Source organism: Nothoprocta perdicaria, unplaced genomic scaffold (genome assembly GCF_003342845.1).
Source record: "Nothoprocta perdicaria isolate Ctin4 unplaced genomic scaffold, notPer1 scaffold_69, whole genome shotgun sequence".
Classification (NCBI taxonomy): Eukaryota; Metazoa; Chordata; class Aves; order Tinamiformes; family Tinamidae; genus Nothoprocta; species Nothoprocta perdicaria.
The window spans coordinates 1,916,408-1,938,520 of record NW_020455965.1 but is presented as its reverse complement, the minus strand read 5'-3'; the positions used below and the strand labels follow the sequence as shown (position 1 = coordinate 1,938,520).

Below are 22,113 nucleotides of genomic sequence, written 5' to 3'. Positions count from 1 at the left end.
AACCCTTTTGTCCTGAGACTACTAGATTCACTTCCACCCCTCAATCTTGCAATTAGGAGCCTTGCTTTTTCCTTGGATGTCTGCAAGTTGCAGGCATCCACTTTTAAGCACCTTTAAATATCGCTGTTGCCCCCGTTTGTTCGTAACTTTACATAATTAGGGCTTGCAAAGTTCCACTGATAGGGCGCCTTTTGAGAACAAAGCCCAAGTTACATTTAAATTGCCAGCACTGCTGCCCCGTGCAGCACCCTAATTTTAGCTGCCTCCTTGCTGCCTTCAGTCTCTTGATAATCACACCATGTAGTCAAAAAAATAAGTTTGTGATTAGATAAATCTCTTTTGAGTTTAGATCTGATTTTAGTATCTGGTGAGACAGAGGAGCTGCACAGACAGACAGGTCACATATGATTTTAATACTTGGATAGATGAATGAACATACAGATTGATAGATAGATGAAAAGATAGATATACACAGACTGATGCATTACTGTTTTCAGTATATATATAGATCTCACTCATCCCTGAACTCCGTAAGTGTCAATTCTACTGCAGCGTTTATTAAATATTTCACTAAAATAAATAAATACTTGTAACCATGACTAATAGGGACTTATCTCCTGAATGTTAGCTGTTAGTTATTTATGCAAACCTTTTCTTTATGCAGCAAAATGAAAGATACATATACAAATGGTTGCAGAGCAACTATAGGTCTTTGTCTGCTTTCACATACATACTCCCAGTTCCTCTTCTTCCTCTCAAAAAAGAAAAGCAGAATTGATCAGACATCAAGTTTATTGGTTTTTTTTTTTTTTTTTGAGATTCCACTGAGCAAAAAACAAGGAAAAACAAAACATATCAGCCATCGTTCTGAGTCTCCATGAGTTAGGAGGTTTTTGCTGGATGAGTTTGCATTCTCTGCTCTGATTACTGTTTTGTTTTCCATTGATCCTCCTGTGTTAATAAAACCCAGTCTGAAGTGAACAAAAGCTTGCTTCTTTTCCTAGTATGAAATGTGCCGAGCGCATACCATATCATTAACATAAAAGTTTTTTGAAATAATACTGCTTTCTAGGCAGACTGTATTAATTGCATCAAGCTTTTTACAGCAGGGTGGTCTAATCTAGCGCATCTTATTGGCTGAGGGCAGTTATAAAACCAACACAAATTGAATACCGTGATATAATTGAAGGAGAGGAAAATGTTATTTTAAAACCTGTTATTTACTTACAGGTATTTCTTTTATCTTTATTGTCACCTTAACCTTTGCCAGGGAAACTCCAGACTAAAAGATGTAGTAAGTAGAATTTCAGTAGCCAAGTAAATTGATACTAACTTTACAAGACGACTGCGTGATTTGCAGAATGTCCTAATGACTAATACAGCTGATTCCTTGAAATAATGGGAGCCAGTTCCACTTTTCTGAGCTACAAGCCCATGCCTTCCTCTATTTTAGACCTTTAACTTCACAGTCCTGTCCATTAATCACTCCTGCCCATGCCCACTTGCTGTTTTTATAAATGCAAGTAAGTATCGTAATTGCTTTCCACCTCCTTCTAGCAGCCTACATGTGGGAAGGAAGCAGTTTCACTGGTTAGCTGAATATATGTGTATTAGACAGATTTAATTATCTTTACAGAGGTATATAAAATCCTCACTTATGGGCCTGGGTCCAAACATTCTGGATCAGGAATATATCTAAAAGCAGGCAGAAGGGATAAATTATTATCTGTATCATTACAACCCACTTTGTCTTTCGGCAATTAGAATTCCATTTCTAGGGCTTTTGCACTGTAGGATCTTCAGGGCAGGGACTTTTTCCTTTGGAGAGCACACTGTAAAGTGCCATGCACTTCTGTGCTGAGATTTTCAAAGCTCGTTTCTCGTTAACTTTAATGGGAAATGGGCATCCAAATCTCTTAGGCAGCTTTGACAATTTAAGCCTTAATGTACAATATTAATAAATCAGCATCATAAAAAGAGCCTTATGAAGATGTATTGTGAAAAAATAGCCCCACAAAAAGCATTGCAGTGTATGTGTGCATGCACAGAGGCATATACTTTTCCTTACATAATTATGTCTCTCAACAATCATTTGCATGTCTCTGTTATGCAAAAAAAAAAAAAAAAAAGTGTGCATTTTACAGTTACACTACACAGTTGCAGTTCATTGAGATGAAATAAAAAGCAGGCTCAAAAAAAGCACCCTAATCTGGCAAGGGGTAAAGCAAAATGAATGCTTTGCCCATTTATATTTTAGATCCAAGCTAGACAACCCTGCGAATTTCATGACTCTATTCCAACTCCTAATTAAATAGGCACTAAAAACATTCAAACAGGAGAACCCAGTTCAACAGACAGAAGCCTCTGAGGCAAAAATAAATAAATAAAGAGACAGAGAGATTGTTTCAGTAATATTTGTAGATATTTTAAAGAATCATATTGAAAAACACAGGCCTTTACTCACAAATTCCTCATCCCATGGTGCCTTGAACACAAGTAAAAGAACAAAGGCAGAAGGGACCACAGCAGCAATCGGAGGGGGACACAGTGGACACCGAAGCAGCAGACTTCCCAGCACCATTTACTGTAACTACTCTCAGCCACACATTTCATAAAGATCACAAACAGCTCTGGTGAAGCAGGATGACTTCCCTTTTGCACAACTGAGCAACTTAGCAGTAGCACTAGGCAATGGCTCTTATCTGCGTCTGAGATTTCAAATGTGGCATTTGCATGTAAGTAAATCACAAATTCCACAGGCAACCAGGTTCTACAGTATAAAATAGCTGAGATTCTTAAGGACCTGATTTGGGGGTACCTGCAACTTCAAGTCTTCAGATTTGCGGCCTGCTTGAAAACTGTACTGAAAAACTCCAGGTCCTGAATTAAATGAATGCTGAAAAACAGGAAAGGTAAGAAACGATGAAGGAGGGGGATAGGTGGGAACTGTTGATGGCTTTTGTTCAAAGAAGGAAACAATTCCTCAGAAGCAAGAGCAGGGCTGGCAGAATAAAAAGCTAATCAAGCTAGAGAGACAAGCAGATCTCTAAAGCGGTAGCGAAGTGACTGTTGTAAATGGTTATATGAAAAGGAAAAAGAAAAAAAAAAGAGGAGGACACAACATGGGGATCATCACTAGGTTAGAGTTATTAGACAACACATAGAAATCACTTTTCTTTCATTTCCACAAAACATTCTGAGAACCACAAAGATCCTATTTCCCCTGCTATAGGGTTTTAATCATGCTCAAGCTCATCTACAGCGAACACTAAGGGAGCTAGGAAGGGGTTACGGCAGAGTAACCTCCTTTTCAAGGGGAAACCTCCTTTTCAAGGGGAGAAAATGCTTCTTTTAAGCAGAACTTGGCCAGCTACAGTCATAAACATGTAGCATGCACTTTGATATAACCTATTCTCTAAGTGCCATAAGCTGCTGCAGTAATTACAGGAAACGAGGATAACGGGTCTGTCACCCCACGGAGCTGCCATCCTTCTCTGAGCAAACGGACAATTCCAAAAACGAACAGTGCACAGCTCTAAAGTGAGAACTGAAAGCAGGTAAAGCACAAGCCTTGTGGTCCCATGTTCTTCAATGAGCTATTCCTCCCTTTTTGTGTCTTTAATTTTACTTCCTTCCCTCTCCACTAGCTATTGGTATCAGAAGCAATTGGGAACCACGAGTACCCAGTTCACTGTTGTAACTACCTACCTATCAGAGATACATGTGTGTATTCTGTATGAGTGAAGACACAGAAAAAGGAAAATAAGAGCTCAATTCCAGTCTGTTTTCCCAGTTACAGCAGGAGGGAAGAGGGGCCATTCAAAGGGGAGATAAGGGGGCTATCTGACTTTCTGACACACAGTTCACCATTCAGAAGAGCCCATTTCTACACTCGTTCCTGGCCAGTGTGAATCTACTGAGGTCAGTGAAGCAAAGACAGATTAAAACAGTATCCACCCCCCACAGGGAGTACAGCAACTTGGGTAGGAAATTGGACCGACCCCCCTGGATGCTTTCGCTGCGCTGCACTGTGGAACATGTTGCTCCAAGCCTGAGCTTGTGCCCTGGCCCAAGAGCTAGTGCACAGATTGAGCCTCACCCAGATGGCTATGGTAGCCCCCCACAAGCCACCCGTTGTGTATGGGTCTGGAAAAGAGCTCTGCAGAGGGTTTTCTGCCTTCTCCTGAGAATATCTAGTTTTTCAAGACAAGATTTCCAAGATGTGAAAATTTAAATTCCTTGCAAGGAATTTTTTTCTTTTCTTTTTCTCTTGCAGCATTGTATCAAATAGGGATGCACACGGATATTCTCAGGAGACCAGCTGTGTTGTAGCCAAGTGGTGGCAGTGCTCATGAATGGAAAAAGCTGCACGGAGCAAAAGTTAGGCCAGCTTCAGGGGGACACGGGGAGCCCTTTTCTGATGACTTTACTCATGCCAGCCCTTGTTATATGCCCAAATCCTTTGGTCCTCACGCATTACTCATCCAGCATCACTCTGTAGACTCCCCAGTAAATCCCTATGCATGTGTGCATGAAGGTGGGCTGCAGGTTTGGCCCACCGCAGTCAGTAAGCAAGTAAGCTCTGGAGGATTTGCCACAGCTGCGTTTTCCTTTAAGCCCTCCCCATTTTCACCTCTCCAGCGCTCAGTTCACCACAGACCCAATCTTGCAACTGAGTCACACTCAGAAACACCCACTGATCAAAGAGATCGCTGGGTCTGAAATGATGGGGTCTGGCAACAATATGTCAGTGTCCTCGACGGCTAGCTCGGTGCGCCCTCATTTCCACAGCACTTTCCCCTCCTCGCGGTGACAAAAGTCAGGCCTCCAAAAGGAATAAAAGGATAAGCAAAACTCATGGGGGAGAGGGGAGGGATGTGTGGCAAGTTACCAAGGAGCATTTTCTGAAAGGGAGGAAGAAAACTGCAAGGAGCAAATACATCCTGTGTGCACATGGGGACTCTGAGGAAAGCCTTTAATACGAATGATTGGGAGGGGGGAAAAAAAGACCTCAGATGTTAAATGTTATCCAATTAAGCTTAAAATAAACAGCCCAGAGAGATGAAATCTTGATACCGGGGTATCACATTATGTGAGGATTCTCAGACATTTGTTCACAATGTGGCATAAGCAGACCAGCCACGGACGCTGGTGACATCTGAGAGCGGGCAGATAGGAGGGAAGGGAAGGGAAGGGGGAAGAGAAGGAGCGGGAGTCACACACCCTCTCCCGCTCCCTACCCTCCACGATGGCGGATGGGGAAGAAGGAAGAAGGGGGGGGATGTTGAGGGCATTTCTACTGCCTTCCCCACGCAACCCAGTGCAGGCAGCTCTCCCACAGTAAAGATGACATCACTTGGCAGCACTACTGACCTTCAGATAGCAACAACAGAAAAATAACGTTTCTATTACCTGACAACTGACAATGACATCCAAATGTGCCTGACGTCTCAGTCTGAATCTCAGTCTGAGTCCCGCCAACTGAGACTGCACGTGCACCACAGCAGGGCAGGCTAAGGCAGGGCGGGAGAGAGGCCAGTGCGCGGAGAGGTGACGTGATCACTGATGTGTGAGGGTGGGAGGAGGCAGCTATGGGAGCCCCCGGCAGGTTTGCAGGCCTGGACGGCCCTGGAGAAAAAACAATAGAAAAAACTGTCAGTCGGATCTAAGTTTGAAGGGACAGAGGAGGCATCATCAGGGAAAACAGGCGAGGTGGCGGCTCACTGCCTAACTCACTACACGCTGCGTCCGGGCTGGTTTCTGGGTCAGGCTCAGACTGGCAAGACCCACTCGGAGGCCAGGCAGGAGAAATGGGCTGGGGAGAAGAGCAAGAAGAGGGCTTGGGGAAGGGCGAACCCGCCGCGCGCCGCAGCCCGGCCACGGGTGGGCGGCGAGGGAGCCGCACGCGGTGCGGAGCGGAGCTTAACGCCGCCACCAGCGCTTGCTGAGGGACCAAATCAAAAAGGGGATTATTGCTTTATGGCTGTGCTAATGCATTTAACTGACACAAGACTGGGCAGGCTTTATGCCGAGCTGCCGCTGAACGGGGCTTGACACACCAGCGCAGGCAAAGAGCAGGGGCTGCGAGCTCAAGCGGCTCCGCGGAGGTGCCAGGAACCAAGCTCCCAGAATAAAGCGTTCACGGGCCGCTGTGTTGCCTTCCCAGTTGAGCTGCAGCCAGCTGTGTGTTTTGCATGCTCCGATTATGCAGGCCTCCCTATCAAGGCTCTGAAGAATGGAGCAAGCTTTTTGCTAATAGCTAAAAGTTGATGTTGTATCCTCCAACTATCCTATTTATTTTTAACCCATCTAGGAATGTTGTATTTATAGTTTTCTCCTGCTATACTGGAAACACTCACTCCTCCTGGCACCAGCCCAAAGAAGAGCTCCATGGCTTAAAAAATTAAAATACAAGTTGTAAGCATCTTTATACACCTGAACAAATACAAACAGGCACATACACACAAGCACACACGTGCACACACACAAACACATCAGCTGCCACAAATGAACAGAGTTTTAAAGACAAGTTGCAAGAACAGCCCAGCTTCACATCCACTGAGCATCCAACTGTTTATTTAAGACTATGCCTTCCATTTAATTACTAAATAAAGGGTAGCTACTAATCGAGGGCAGTTTCTAAATGAAGATATGCGGTGGAGTGGCCGCCATTAAAAAGCTGGCATTTGCCAACAGTTACCGCACAGTGGTAGATTAGAAACCACAGTTTCCCCCTGTATTTAGATCAGGAAATACGTGTGCTAATTGTGGGGTATCTTTTGGCAAATACTCTCTTTCTTTTAATGGCAGCAATTCAGTCTGTGCATCCATGCGCACCTTGCATAAACGCGCAAACATCGTGGCAGCAAGAAGAAATATTTGTCCACGCTCCAACCGTGGAAAAGGAACATTTTATGAGAGAGCCTCTCCACCTCGAGCGTCCCTATTCGGAAACTAGGCCTACATGGTGATCTGACAGCTACACATGAGGCAAACGGGGATACTTCAGCCTTGGCACAGCATCCAGCGCTCGAGTCTGCAAGGACTGCATTTGATTTTGTCGTTTATCTTAAACGGCTAAGAGACCACCAGTGCAAAACATTTGTGTGAAGCTTTTGCCAAAACCACAAGTGAAGAGGATAAATTCCCTGTATAAATACTTGAGCTTCAAGCATCAAGGATAAAATTTGTGCTCTTCTGTGAAGACTGTTTTTAAAGAGAAGCCATCTCTGTAGCTCACGGGACCAGGAGGGTTTTCGTTTGTTTGTTTTGGGGGGCTCAGTTGTTTGGCTTTAGCAACTGTTTGATCTCCCTGGAAATATTACATAACCAGGTAATGATACCGACTGTCTAAACTGTACCTGTGCTACAGTCTGGGCGGGACTCTGAGCAGGGCAAGTGGAAACAGATAGCCAAGGAGATTTTTTTCTTTATATACAGGAGCCACCCCATTGCTCCAGTAACATACCCAGATAACAAGTTTTTCTATAGAGCAAGGAAAACCTAAGAAAGATTTCATCCAGTTACCTAAGTATTGTATTTTAGACTTTTAATATAAAAATAAGTGGGTGCCACAGGCTAAGTTCAAATTGTGAGCTTAGAATCTGTTTTCTGATTAGGAGCACAGGCCATCTGTGATGCAGGTTACACCAAGAGCCCCACCATAGCTAAGGGCACGTGTTTCTGCAGCCGTGGCGATGCTGTGCAGAGGCTGGGTTTTGAGCGATGCTCACGGCTGGGTTTTGAAGCAGACGGTCACACAGAGGAACTGTATGAGGCCCACAGAGCGCACCATTAACCACAGCTGCGTTCCTTTGAGCACGGAGGTGCACGGGCCCCGGCATGCAACGTTACCCTGCAAGCAACTGTGTCTCCTGTTGTCCCAGCGGGCCCCACCTTTCTGTCAGCGCCGAGGCTGATACGATCTGCACAGCCGTGCGGCACCCGAGAGGAGAGCTCATCGCATGGGCACGGGGAGGCCCTCCCTGCTCTCATCCAACATGTTTCCTCCAGTGAGGAAAGGAAATTAAGGTTTCAAGTAGGAGGTGTCTGATCATCTGGGGGAAAGAGATCCTGTAACAGTCCTCCAGCAGAGGTGGCAGAGGAAAGCCAGCAATCTGCTTTAACAAGGTGCCGAACACATTTATAGAAAGGACTAGAGGATATGGCTGCCAGTGGGGAGACAGAACTGAATCTGTCACTCACAAAGTCCCTTTCAACCCTTTGACTTATACACCAGGAAAGTTTAAAAGTGCTAATCCAGAGTCAGAAAGCAAAGGTGAGGGACGGAAGAAGGGAAAGAAGGAACCAAAAAGGCTCTGGCAGAACTTCAGAGATTTTCACCACTGTTACAGCATCCAGTGCCAAGAAACAAAGATCCCAGGGCTTCCGGACCAGAAGGTTGTCTGCCCCTATGAGCAACTTCAAACCAGCCTCCTCTTCATTGCTACCACTTTAAGATTTGCTTTTTTTTGGTTTTAGTAGGTTACAGACAACAGCCTTATAAAATCACAGAAAGTGGCAAATCATGAAGAGGGAAATTGCATCCACCGTCCTCAAGGAAAGGGATGGAAAATAAGAAAGCACAATATGCTACACCTCTTTACAGTTATAGAACAGTGGTACTTACAGTTACTGAGCATGTGTTTGCTAAGAACATGCCTGGGTTTTACCCTTTTCTTTGGCATTCTTCTGCATAAAAATTCTATCTAAAGCTGAAAATGAACATGGGGGCTCTAGCCGTTTTCAGTTTAACAGGCAATAGACATACATAAAAGTTAACAAACAGATAGAGAGACAAACACATCTAGTTATATAGACAGATGCTTGTCCTAAATTGATGCTGAGTACTCCATTTAGTGCAAGCGAGTCTCTAGAACACTATGGCCAGTCGACCACATCATGTTGCACACCGGTTTTTAAAAGAAAACACTCCTGTGAGCCCCTGGCTGTCACAAAGGGCACAACGACAACTAAAGAAAAGCAGAATGCAAAAATAACGGTGTGTTATTTTTGGAGGCTGTTTCGGGAAATCTGATCCAGTTGGGGTGAGTGGGCACACACGTGCAGTTCTGTATCTCTACACACACTGACAGGATGTCTGAGGCTTCATTTTCCTCTTGGATCAGCCCTGGGAAATCGCTCACCTGCACTGCAGATCTCGATTACACATTCTGCACTCATTCTGCATGGATGTGAGGGGAGTTCTGCACGTAGCGTGAGTGCGAAACATGCAAAGGGACTGTCACAGTGTAGATAAAAGATCTGCATTGCTGATAGCAGAGGAAAAATTTTTCCTTACGCTTTAAAAAGGATTAGGATATACTCGTTGCATATACACAGGTTATGTTGACTCTCCGTCACCGCTAAGAATAATTTTTTTGTTCTCTGCTATTTTTAAACTTGCAAAGACGAAAATAAGGTAAATTGGACATGACCCCAGAAGATGGGAATGAGCATAAGAGCCTAGATGAACATGACAAAAGCCACAATCAAGGCATAAATTGCATCCTTTTGTTGTCCCTCTCCCTGAGCTTAGGCATGCCTGGCCATATGATAGGGTATATGTAAAGCACCACGCTCCTCGGGCACATCTGCAGAAAAGTCCCTGAGCTAAGCACAAAGATGGAGCTGCAAGTGGCATTCACAATGTCCCATCCGAGTCGTTCAGACCGGGGGACCTGATTTTAATGTAAGAGATCTTGCTTTATGTCTTATAGTGTGTGTAAATGCAGGCACAAATGTATCTATGTATTTAAAGTGTTTCTCAAGGTGTTGAATGTCTGCCTTGGCATGTGGCTATGCGCATATCTGCACAAGCAGACAGGCAGGGCTGCACGCAGACATGTAAGACATCTAACAGGACATGGACCAAGTTGCCGTGTTTGTCTGGTGATGGAAAATCAATCAGCAGCTTGTTAGAGACTAAAGTTCACTTCCATTGTTAAAAACATACAGAGAAAAACATCAGCCTAAAGAGTGGAAGGCTAAAATCCAGGCTGTAGCCTCAATCCTGCCCTGGGCCCATGATGGGTTCAGGGAGAGAACTGCAGATGTTCTGAGACAGCGTTTACAGCTACCACTGCAGCAACCTTGAACAGAGACATCCAAAAGCACAAGGCAGATCTATTCCCTAATCTCTCCAACAGATTTTTCCACACTTCTCCTAAAACAAGTTGCTTCATCTGTAATACATCCTCTCATACGCATGGTTCCCACCTGATAATTCTCCCTCATCTTTCTCTCCTCACAGGGACACCAGGAGCATCGGCAGGAGGAAGCGCACACCCACACACGTGCGCTCACACCGACACAGGCACGCGCGGGCTCACAAAGGGTCCCGAGGCACCGACACCTCCCAGAGCAGCCAGCAGAGCAGCACACACACGCACACAACAAGGGCCAGACACATTGAGAGAGCTCCCCGCTACAGGCGGAGAGACACACGGGCACACGCAGCTACACCAGTGCTCACACTGGGGCACCATCCGCACACCCACACACCCAACGCACACAGCAGCTCCGCAGCACTTCTCCTGTACTGACTTACGGTGCTGTTAAGACTACAGTTTTGTTTGAGCTGGAAACTGGAAGGCTGAGCTGAGGAGAGAAGAGGGAGGGCAGGGAAGGGATTTCTTGTTATATTTTGTTCAAGGATTTTTTTTTTTTTTTTTTGGCAGACAAGGATTCCCTTTGAATTGATACATTTCTTTCTCCCAAGAATTTCAAATGATAATGCATAAATGAGTCATAGATCAAGAACAGCGACGTGGTGAGCAAGAAGGAGAAAGAGTGAGTGAGGGGCACTGGCACAGAAATTTGACAGTACCCCAACTCCCCCCCTTCCTCCCCCCATGCCAAGACATTAATTCTCACAAGTCGGAGAAAATTACTATGCATGAATGCAAAAAGCATGATCAGGAGTAATTAACATGGCTTCATATGCAAATTTTATTAATGCAGAAGTACAAAGTCATTATGCAAATGAAACTTACGTCAACTCTCTTGACAAATATTCATCTCTAAAGCTCAAGTTTCTCCCTTCTAATTTTTTTCCCTAATTTTTGGTGTAAAACAAAACACACCAAAAAAAAAAAAAAAAAAAAAGCGACGAGGACTGTTTGACAAGTTTGCAAAGTTGTTTTTCAACCGGAGAAATTTATTCTTGCATTGTTGATATTTTTTTGTTGTTGTTGGCAGGTACACGACAGCTCATGGAGGAGAGAAAGGAAGGGATGGGGGAGCGAGAAAGCTACCAGCAGCAGGCAGCCAATCAAAACGCCAGCGGCTGTAATGAGCGCGATTGATGACTGTTTGGCTTTACTGCAGGGTAATGAACTAGAATCCAGTCTGAGGAGGAAAAAAAATATGAATATTCATGAAGCTGTGCTCCTGCCTTTGATGATTAAAGAAATTTTTAATATTCAAATAAGCGCTTGCCAAGTGATTAACAAAGAACAAGCACGCAGGAATATGGAAATGGAGCTGGGGAAGATTTGGGAGTCACAGTCTGTGCAGTAAAGACAGCGCAAAATTTTATAAACAAGATAGGCAGATAACCCAATTCAAATCTCAGCAAATAAAGGGAGGGAAAAATTCTTTCTTTTTTTCATCAGTTTGGATATTGTATCAGTTACTTTGGAGAATAAAAGCAACCTATGCAGTAAGACCAGGGGGGAAAAAATCCGTACCCTGAGAAGCTCAACCCTGCAATTACAGAGTAAGCATCCTGGGCTAGAAGCTGATAGGGAAATGATGGCTAAGCCCACTGTCTGCTGTGGGCTAGTGCTTTCCAAAAGCTTTAGTCTACCTGATGCTGAGAGGCAAACCCGCTACTGAGAACTGCCAACTTGTTGTATGTGACAGGCGGGAGTCAAAGGTATCCTGAAATAGCTGAAGCCAATTCCTGCAGTTCAATCCCTTTCACCGGCTAAGGAGCGCAGAGCTGGGATTGTTCACTGGCTGGGGAAGGAGGGAGGGAGTGCAAAAGAAAAAAGAAAGATTACTATAAGGAAAAAAAAATGAGAAAAAAAAGTAGGAAAGGAGGGTGTAAGAAGGTTTCAACTATCCACCCTGGCAATCAATTGGTAAAAAATGTGCTCTCCATGTTTGAGTGGGAAAGGTCCTCCCCTCCCCGCAGGTTTCTGAACGAGGATACAAAAATCCAGCCACATTACAAAATGTCTGATAAGTTCAGGCTCTCAGAGTTTAATAGCTTTGCTAAGGATTCACACTGAAGCACATAACAATCTTAGCTGCTAAAATGACTTTACGGTTAAAATATAGCTAATTAGCAGCAATGACATCCTTTTTTTTCTTCTTTTCCGGAAAAGCAGTTAACTTCGTGTCTACCTGATACAAAAAGGGAATATGATTGAGCTCTTTCTGTCTCTCCAAGAACAGAGTAAGGATGTCTTCAGACTCTCAGGGCACTGGGAAACCAACTCACCTTCTTTGTTATTAGATCCTGGGGTTTCACGAGCCTGTTTGGCTTTTCTGCAACTCTTTAAAACCTCTGGCCAATTATTTCCTATTTTAAAAATCTAAAGAAAGCATAGTCTAGGCACCATTTAATAATTTGCTGATGTCTTCAGAACGTAAGATTTCAACTCAGCTCTACTTTAAAAAAAAAATTAATATATAAAATAACATGAGGACAACACTACAAAATGCACAAAATGGCCATGACTGGAACCATCAGAATTGCAGTGAAAACACATCATGGAGCTAATGGGATTTTCCCCGCCCTCTTCCTTCCCCCCCCACCCCCCATATCTGCTCCATTTTTAGAGATAAAAAAAATCCACTATTTATGTACCACAGGCAAGAAAAAGGGGGGAAAAAAAAGAAGAAAAAAACGAAATGCCAAAATGTAAGTAAAGATACGGTTAAAGACCATGCAGGAGTATTGCCGAGAGTCTTTCCTCTGAATAATGCCAAGACCTTTCCAACACGCCTGTTGTCTCTAGGTGTGTGTGGGAGGGTGAAGTGTTACATTACATAACATATATGCTGCAGCGGCTGTGCACAATGACACTGATTAAAAAGCTCGACAGTGAAACTCAGCTTTCCGTTTCCTGGCTTTTGGTACTTTGCATCAGACCCTTCAACACCATAAATGTTATCTTTTGTCCGCTAGATTTCTTTGGCTTTATTTTAATCAATCCATTTTCTCTTTTAATGACACAGAAGCAACTAACAGCGCATGCAGTTGGTTGCTTTGAAGCCCTTCTTAAATGGCAGTTAAGTTCTACCATATAAATGTGAATACTTAATATTTATGTCATGCGTTCTCTCTTTCTTCCCTTAAAAGCACCCCATTTACATATTTCTGGAGAATAATGATACTTGAGCAGGGCAGGTGAACACGCACTTCAGCATATGGAGTCAATGCGGAAAAGTATTACGAGTCAATATTGTAAAAAAGCAGCCTCTAAATTTCAGTGGCTTGCATTGAGCATGCAGCTGTGGTTGCCTGTCAGTAGTTAGAAGCTGTAATAATAATAATAATAACAACAACAATAATAACAATAATAATACGCCTTTCATTTCTCCAGTGCCTTCCACACAAGGATCTGGAAGCACTTTGCGAAGATAAATAAACCGAGCCTGGAACACCCCGTGTGGTTAATAAATATCTTAATATATCTAAGTGCGGTGCCCCGCGCGCGGCTCGTCTCGCTGCGCGGCTGCCTGTGCTGCGAGTCGCTGCGTCGCCGCAGCCGGGGCAGGCGCCGGGGTTCATGTGTGCACTTACCTACCAGACCACGTGGACTTGCAGGAGAAGCCCCCGCACTGTTAGGATGATTTTGGGGGGGCAAAAGCCACTTTTGGGGAAGCCGGGTGCTGTGTTTTGGTGGCCCAGGGGGTGGCGGCGGGGCCAGGCGCTGCCATGAGGAGCCAGTTCCAAGGCCTCCCCACAGCCCCACACCTGCTTCCCCCACCACCCTGGCTGTTTTTAATAAAACTAAGAGGGTAACCAAACATCTCTGCTAATCCTTTTTGAAACTATGAGGAAAATGCAGCCCCTGCGGCTGAAAGGCGCCTCGCTTCCCCATCCCTTTTGCAATGTCCCCCCCGCCAGCCCCGTGGCACCGGCCATGGAGCACACACGGAGCGCGAGGAGGGAGAGCAGCAGCCTGGGGACCCCAAACGCCCTCAACAGAGCAGGGGAACAGCCCTAGCGTGTGGGCAGCCTCGGGAAGGGGGCCCTGGGGAGTGCGGATCCCTCCATTCCTCCCTCCATCCGTGGGACGCAGCCGGCGCAGGGCCCCTGCTCCCGGCCGGCCTGTCTCGCCGCCGCAGCAGCCGGGTAACAAATGACAATAATCACCCTGATCCGACGAGTTTGTTTTCCAGCGGGCACAAAGGGCCGGCAATAAACAGTTCATCAATTTTCCCAACTTTGTTCCCCAACTCCCATAATTAAGTCCCGCGGAGGCTCCGAGGGTTATAAAAATCCTCGTGGGCATTAAAATATTTTGTCCCGATTATACCGTGAATATTTCTATAATGCCAGCAAATATTCTCGATACAATTAAAACATATAACCACCCCCCAAACAGAGGATCACAGCTATTTAGCTAGCCCTGGAATTAATAAATGGACTCAGCGGATGGAAAGAGTTGTTTCAAAGGACTCCCATAAAGGCAAAGTAATACATATACGTAGCCAGAGAGAAGCATCCCTGCCGGTCACCTGGAGCTTGACCACCACGGTGTGGTCAAGGTGCTCAAAGAAGGAGCCAAATGGGGCAGGGAAGAGCCACAGGTGCCCAGGAGGCAGCGGCGCTGCCGGGCTCCCCGTGTGAGGGGCCGCTTGGGAGCGAGCCCTGTCACATCTGCACAGCCCGCGCCGCACACGAGCGTCCTCGGGCAGCACGCGGCCCCGCGGGGGACGACAGCAGGGATTTGCTGCTCAGATGAGCACGTCTCCCTCGCCCCAAACTCTGCCTTCCACTAATATTTGCAAAATTTTTCACTGACACAAAAAAAAAAAAATTAAAAAAAAAATCAGCGGTGACATTATGCAGAAGTGAGACCTTGGGAGCTCTTCGGCTAGAAGTGAACGTCTGGATGCTGAGGGAACTTTGAGGAAGGAGATGGATGGATGAAGTCGCTCTCCCCCTCCGTGCCTCAGTCTCCCCATCTGTGAAAACTGGCTAAGGACATCAACCTGATTTTGTTAAATGTCCTGGAAACCTAAAAAGACTCTGTACGAGCAATACATGAAGCAGCAGCACCATTAACTCTGTCTCTGCTGGGAATGGAAGGAGGGCTACCAGGTAATGCCCAAGGGCCTGCAAAGCACAGATCATTAATATATACAAGCAAAGCACAGGTCAATATACAAGCACCACCAACTCTGGAAAAGAATCCCATTTTCCTCTGGCTCACCTCTTGCCAAAAGCGATGTAAATGTAGGCACATCGTAAGTGCTGAATGTCAATGTGAAGAACAGTTTACCTGTCTAGTGTGCGTGAATGTGCTTTACGCTACAAGTAACATAACAGTGTATGTGTGTTGGGGGGGGTTCCCAATTAATTTGCACATTTATAATTTGCAGATTTGCCCTTGTGCACAGCGCACTGCTCACATTCAGCAAAGCACTTCACTAACACCAAGAGAACTTAAACAAGCAAAGCAGGGTAAGCAATCTTAAGGAACAAAAAGGCCACGGATTTTAAAAATGAGGATTCCCTTTGCGTTTCGGATTTCCCAGGGGAAAAGCATTGCAGTCATGTGTGTACAAGTGGGTTGAAGTTTGATAACTGAAACTGTCAAATTAAATGAGCAGAGCAATCAGCTGGAGATTGTAAAACAATCCACCAAACGGGGGGAACCCTGAGGATCTTCAGCTTCAGTCGTCAATTTACTGGACAACAGTGCAACTGAGTAAATAAAGAACCTGCCCTGAATAGCAGAGGTGCTAGGAAATTAACCGAACAAGTTGTTTTGGATTAAGGAATGCCAGCAGACAAATAACCCAGCAACTAAAGAATCTAGTTCAGCCTATTACATAAGTGAAAAAAAAAGAAAAGGGGGAAGTAGAGTGAACTGACATTTCCTTTGCATAAGGAAACATGTTGCAAACCTGCAGCACAAGCCTGCTGCTAAATAGCACAATGAAGAGTTTTATCTGAAGACATCAATTCGAACAGAATTTGGCCTGTTGCAAGTATTAATTTCATTAGGCAGGATGACAGAACCCTACCTGGAGAGGTAAATCTCAAGTATAGTAAAAATAACCCCATGTTCCTTTCAATATGACACAAAACTACTAAAAGCAAAATCAACTACAAGAAAGCAAGAACCATGTTGAATATACAGTTCGCTTTTTTATCTGGGCCAGTTTCTCCCATACCTCTTAATTCACCAGTGTATTTGTACAGAAGAGCATCCCTCAACATAAGATAAAAGTATAAGACAAAAAGGTTCTTTACTATCAGGTCTGTTTGCAATGGAAGCCCAAGTTGATTTCTTAGGAAAGCATATTTATAAAAATAATTGAGAATAAAACAGAGATACTAAACAAACGAAGCTGAAGCAAACGACATTCCTTAAAGCCATGTTCAGAATGAGGAAGTTATATTAAATTCACAGTTAGCACCCCAGTAAATAAAAGCTAGTGGGTTTTTGTTTTGTTTTTGATGAAAATGTCAATGTACTCTAACAGGGGCTTAATGCTCTAACTAAATCTTTCTATAACCTCTTGTATTGCAAGCAAAATCCCTAAAATGTCACCAACTAAAAATATTGAACTGGGTTGTAATTAGTTTCAACAAAGTAGTCCTTTTAACCCTAATTTTCTACATGCGGATGGCATTTCTGAAGTAAGTATTATGAACCTTCTTTAAGTAGAAGTAGAATCTAACTACAAAATCACAAGCAGTGATCTAGCAATTCTTCCTCTAAGCATCTCTTTTATTTCCCTGTAATAAATTTAAATCTATTCTTCAGTCTCTTAAAAAGTGATCAGAAAAAATATGCCTGCACACCTAAACCACCACAACAAACAATTTTTTAAAAATAACACTCCAATCACTAATATAATAAAGACTGTTATAACAAGTTAGCACTGGTATCATTATTCCTTATGATTAAATATTGTAATGATTGGCTGTAACAGAGGTTTATGTTCTGCCGAGGTTTATACCACTATTTAATGTAATTAAACAAACTGGCAGCCGAAGCCTCCATGGAAATATCATTTCTATCACAGAGTATTCCCACCAGAAATTCAGAGGAATCATAACATGCAAACTTTGATTCTGTTTTATTTTCTCCCCTGTTCCGAAACTGCTCTGGCATTTCTCGGTCTTAGCAAAGTGGAGGAAGGAATTAATTTGGCTCCCGAAGACACGGTGTTATTGACAGCCCTAATAATCCATGGCAGATACCCAGCCCCGCGAAGGCACAAGGACGCAGCGCTGCGCGAAGGAGCCGTGTTGGTTCCGAGCCCCATATCGACAAGAGCGGCCCCGGCGGGGGCAGCTCGGGGGGCAGCAGGACCCCCAGACCCACGACCGTGGCGGCAACAGAGAAATGCCAATACTCATCCCAGGCCAGATCCCTGCTCCCACTGAGCGGAAGCTCCTCTGGAAATGGGATAAGACCCTTCCTTTGCGAGCAAAAAGTAAACACGTGCAACGCTCTGATGGGAAAAAGATCTTTTTTTTTTTTTGTAATCCCCTGATTTTAAAATCAAACAAGCACAGGCCGAAAGGCTTCTGATTCTTGTTGCCTCTGGGATCATGGACATCTGGGGTAACAGCATAAAGGAGAATGGGACCATGCCCACATGACTAAAAAGGTTGCTATCTGAAGTGCTTAATTCCAGGGAAGTGTCCGTCCCTTGGAAAGGGAGTTACTCTTGGGGCCTCCCCTCGCCACAGCTCCCTGCTGACAGCAGACATGCCCTAAAGGTAAGTATAGTTTATATATAGACTATATATAGATTCCATGGGGGGGGCACAAGGAATGATAGCGAGAAAGGAAAAATGTCTGGTTCTTATTATTGCTCTCTGCAGTGCTTTCACCTCCACAAACAGTCCTTTTAAAAAAGAGCTTCTGTAGCAGAAGTTTAAGTTTCCTTAAGCCAGGCTCCTAAACCGCCAGGATCTAGTTACGCTTTTTCTCCTTCTCCAGACTGTAACACTTTTATTTTGTAGCCTCATAGCGGGGTGGGGGGCCGAGGGGGAGCATCGCGGTGTCGCCGAAGAAAAGGAGTCACCGGGTTTTGCGATCCAGCAGCTTCCTTGGCAGGGAGAACTGCTGGCTGGCATAATGCGCTCATTTGACAAAACTACTATTTCTGGGCACGCACTCAAAAACAGGTAGGAAGCAAATGCTGAGAAATAAGGAAGTAAAAACAGCCAACAGATTTTTCACTACCAAGAACGCCAAGAGTAAACATGATTTATTTAGCTGTGTTTAACATGTCTCTTCTGCACTAGACTGCAGAAATCTGCTTGCATTTAGGGGAGGAGGAGGAGGAGGCGGGGGGAAGGGGATGGAAAGGGAATCCATTACGGCGCTCCGCTGGTACTTTCTGAATTGTTCAGTCACACACTTTTATTGACTACAAGTATTTTCTAGCCCCAAATATATTCATGTGTCAGAAGAAAGCAGCACTAATCTGCTGTTAATTAACAAGCTGCTGCTAACAAAAGATGAAGGGCCCAATTCATACAAACAATATTTACGTGGGTGTCGCGTGATTTTTGTCACAGATCTTTTCTTTTGGTGCTCCCCACCCCAGCCTCCTCCTCCTCCTCAGCACAGGAGTTACAGGGATGCAGCGGGAAGGAGCCCCGACTCCCGTTAGGATTCCTGGATCCCGGTCCCGCCGTCGTGAGCAGCCAAGCTGCCGTTTCCTCGGAGGGCATCAGGCCTGGGGCTGCCTGAGGGACCCCACACTGGGGCTCAAACCATGGGCTGCCTTCCTCCCCCACGCAGGGAAGGGTCCCTTATGGCAGGCTGGCGAGTGAAATCCCCTTGGATCCTAATTCAATTAAGCAGGAGCTGCGGCTGGGGAAGGGACGGATCTCAGCCCACGGAGGGCCCTGCCTGCGATGCTGCCTTCGCTTAATGCCACCCTCGCGCCGAAGGCTTTGGGGAGGCCTGTGGCGAGGGGAAGCCCCGAAACCGAGGGGGATTCGGGCTGGCTCGGGAGCCGCGGCATGCCGGGCTCTGCAGGGCTCTGCCACGGCAGGATTTGGGACGCCACATGCAGCTCAACAGCCCCCTGCACCGCCCGCTCCCCACGGCTCTCGCGGCCCCATCCCGAGCGCCCGGCTGACCAGACACAGGCCGGTGCTTCAGAAAATGAAGCAATCGGCACCTCCCCGCCTCATGTGAGAAAGGAGAGCGCCTATCTGCATATCTCCTGTGGGCGGCTTAAAGCTGGCGTTGGCAAAGAGAACGGGAGGGTTAAAACAGACATCAGCCAGCCAGATGAGCGCTCAAACTGCCTGGCCTCGCTCCGCGCGGCAGGACCGAGGTGGCATCGCGCGTGCAGAGAAAGGGCTGGTGGCCCCCCGTGTTTTAGGTGTCCAGCCCCCCAGAGCTGCCCTCGAGAAGGGCTGCACAAGGCCACACGGGGGACACGCGGGGACAGCAGCACTGCGTGGGTGGAAACCAGGAGTATTCGAGCACCATTTCAGAAGCGCAAAGGTCCTTCCGTAATTAATGGGGGCGGCGTTTCTGCTAGCAAAGTGCTCTGCTTCTCCGTGTTGGTGTTTCACCCAGAAGTGTCACGCTGTTTCCTCTGATAAGCAGCGAGCTCTGCAGGGAAAGGCACCATCTCCCCTTGCAGGGCTTCTCTCTGCGCCCTAAACCCGTCCCCTGAAACACAGGGTTTTATCTCCAGAAGTCGGGGCCCCCCAGCCCCAAGCGCCTCCTCCCCATGGCTGCAGCCCTCCTGCCCTCGCCCCACAGAGGGTACACTGGTGCAAGTTAGCACCAGCTTTTCCCTGCATCTTCTCCCCTTCGGGCACATCCCGGTCATCTTTGCCACTTATAGACGAGCATTTTAACGAAGTCCTGGCCCGAGCTTCGTCAAAGAGCAATTTTTTTTTTTACAGCGATATTTGAAACACTGACATTTACCGCCTGAAAAGCTAAGCGAACACATTTAAACAAGAGTCTTAAAAGAGCTAATGAGAGAGCGAAACAGACCCATCTGTATCGCATCCTCCACCCACTATCGCTCCAGACAGCAGGGCAGCCTCCCAGCAGTACAGACAGCAGGAGCTCCCAAACTTCCTGCGAGCTCCGCACGGATGCAGCGCAGGCCGGCTCAGCGCAGCACCCACCTGGGCCACTTCGCTGCAATACCACTTAAATATCTCTAATGGTTACTGGCTGTCAGGTCGGCAGAGCTGCCGGGTGAGGATTGCTGCCCTCATCAGCAGCACAGCCAGTCCAAGGGCCCCGTCCGAACAGCCCTGCCCTGGGGCATCGCTGCTGGACCTAACACACCTCGGTCCAGAAACAGCTCCAGTTTCCTCAATCAACTTCAAAACAAAAAATAAAGTGCATCACCTCAAAGGGTGAACCTTGCAATGGGTGGCATTCGGCAGTGAAGGGTGAGGGGGCTGGATGGGGAGCTTATTTTTTTTAGCTTTTTTTTAAGGGGCAGCAGGGGGGACTTATTTTATCTCCTTTCCACACAGAAGCCCTGTACCATAAACATTAATCAAACACTGTATTCTGCCTTTTAGTCTTGAACAATTATGAGTACAGTTTTGTGATCTTTAGCCATATTTACTGATACTCAAAGGCAGATTCTATCTTGTTAGATTGTTATAAATGGGACCCCAGGGAATCAGCACACGGGCTGAGGCAGATGTGAAAGCCTTCTCAGAGCCTCTGTGTGTCTCAGTTTTCCAGTGCTGAAATTATAAATGTTTTGAAAAAAAACCTTTAGATTCCTCTGCCAGATCCCTACAAAGAGCTGTCCATAGACTAAGGAAAAAAAATAAAAAAAAAGGTTCAATTTTGCTGAACTTAAGATTTTTTAAGGTTAACTGTTCAGTTTCAAAGTGTGGTTTACATGTGCTTGCCATTCGTATGCACAAAAGTTTCTGAGGCAGACATAGAAAAGGTCTCTGGTTATAAACCATTAAAAAGAAAAAAAAAGCCACAAACTCTATCACATTCTCTCTTAGTTAAATATATTGTTTCTGGTTCAGACCTGTTTCATCATACTGTAAAACAGACACATGTTTCCGACACTAGATTTGAGAAGCTGTCACATTAAAGGTAAACTTTTAATCTGCTATAGACAAACAACACCCATTTTTATTTCCCAAGTAACAGCTTTGGAGAAATGTTTAAACAAGAATTTAAGAGCTTTGTGGTGAAGCCACATATAGGGGTCTCAGGCAGCTACTGGGTTTGAGCTTCTTTTCAGAGTTGTTCTTTTTTAATTCTTTAAATAACCTACTTTAAAACCATACTTTTAGGAACAGAATAACCAAGCTGCAGTGTAAACTGAACCTCTAGGCTTGCTTTTATTTCTAGTTAATAAAAAAGCAATGTTTGAGCTGAAACATAGGCCTGACTTTCTGGCTATTCATCCTCATCCTTTTATTTTCTTGGGACTCGCAATCGAATACTTTTAAGAACTTAATTGTGTCACAATTAGTAACACATTAGTCCTTTGGTATTTTTAATAGCAACCCAGGTTTTTCCCCAAGGCACTTAAAAATGGCACGCTCATATATACTCTCCGTTTTTCAAAACTCCCATGCACTTTCTTCTTTAAAAACCTCCCACATGCATTTCACTTGGTCTGAAAATACCAGCACGGCTCTTAATCCTGCCAACGCTTACAGACATGCTTAACTTTCTGCACATCGGCAAGCCCGCTGAGTGCAGCAGGACTGCGTGTGCACCTACGGCTCGGCACAGGCTAGGGATGAAATCCTGGCTCCGCTAAAGCCAATGGCAAAACTCCCATTGACGTCAATAAGGTTATGATTTGACAGCGAGTTGTTGCAGGATTGGGACCATTCTCGTTTGGAGGTGCTTTCCCAAACTCTTCCTTTTTTCTTCCTGCTGTTTCTCCTTCTCACCTCCCACACAGGCTCTTGTGGGGCCCCATATTGAG

At 45.4% G+C, this 22,113-nt stretch overlaps 1 protein-coding gene across 2 annotated transcripts in view; it reads right to left on the bottom strand.

The window, feature by feature from the left end:
• Positions 1 to 22,113, bottom strand: part of BCL11B (B cell CLL/lymphoma 11B) — a 90,153-nt gene that overhangs the window by 44,339 nt on the left and 23,701 nt on the right. For both annotated transcript variants that reach the window (XM_026050449.1, XM_026050450.1), the window contains exon 3: positions 5,413 to 5,628. In XM_026050449.1, the coding sequence (XP_025906234.1) occupies positions 5,413 to 5,628 (216 nt within the window). The remainder of the gene's footprint in view (positions 1 to 5,412; positions 5,629 to 22,113) is intronic.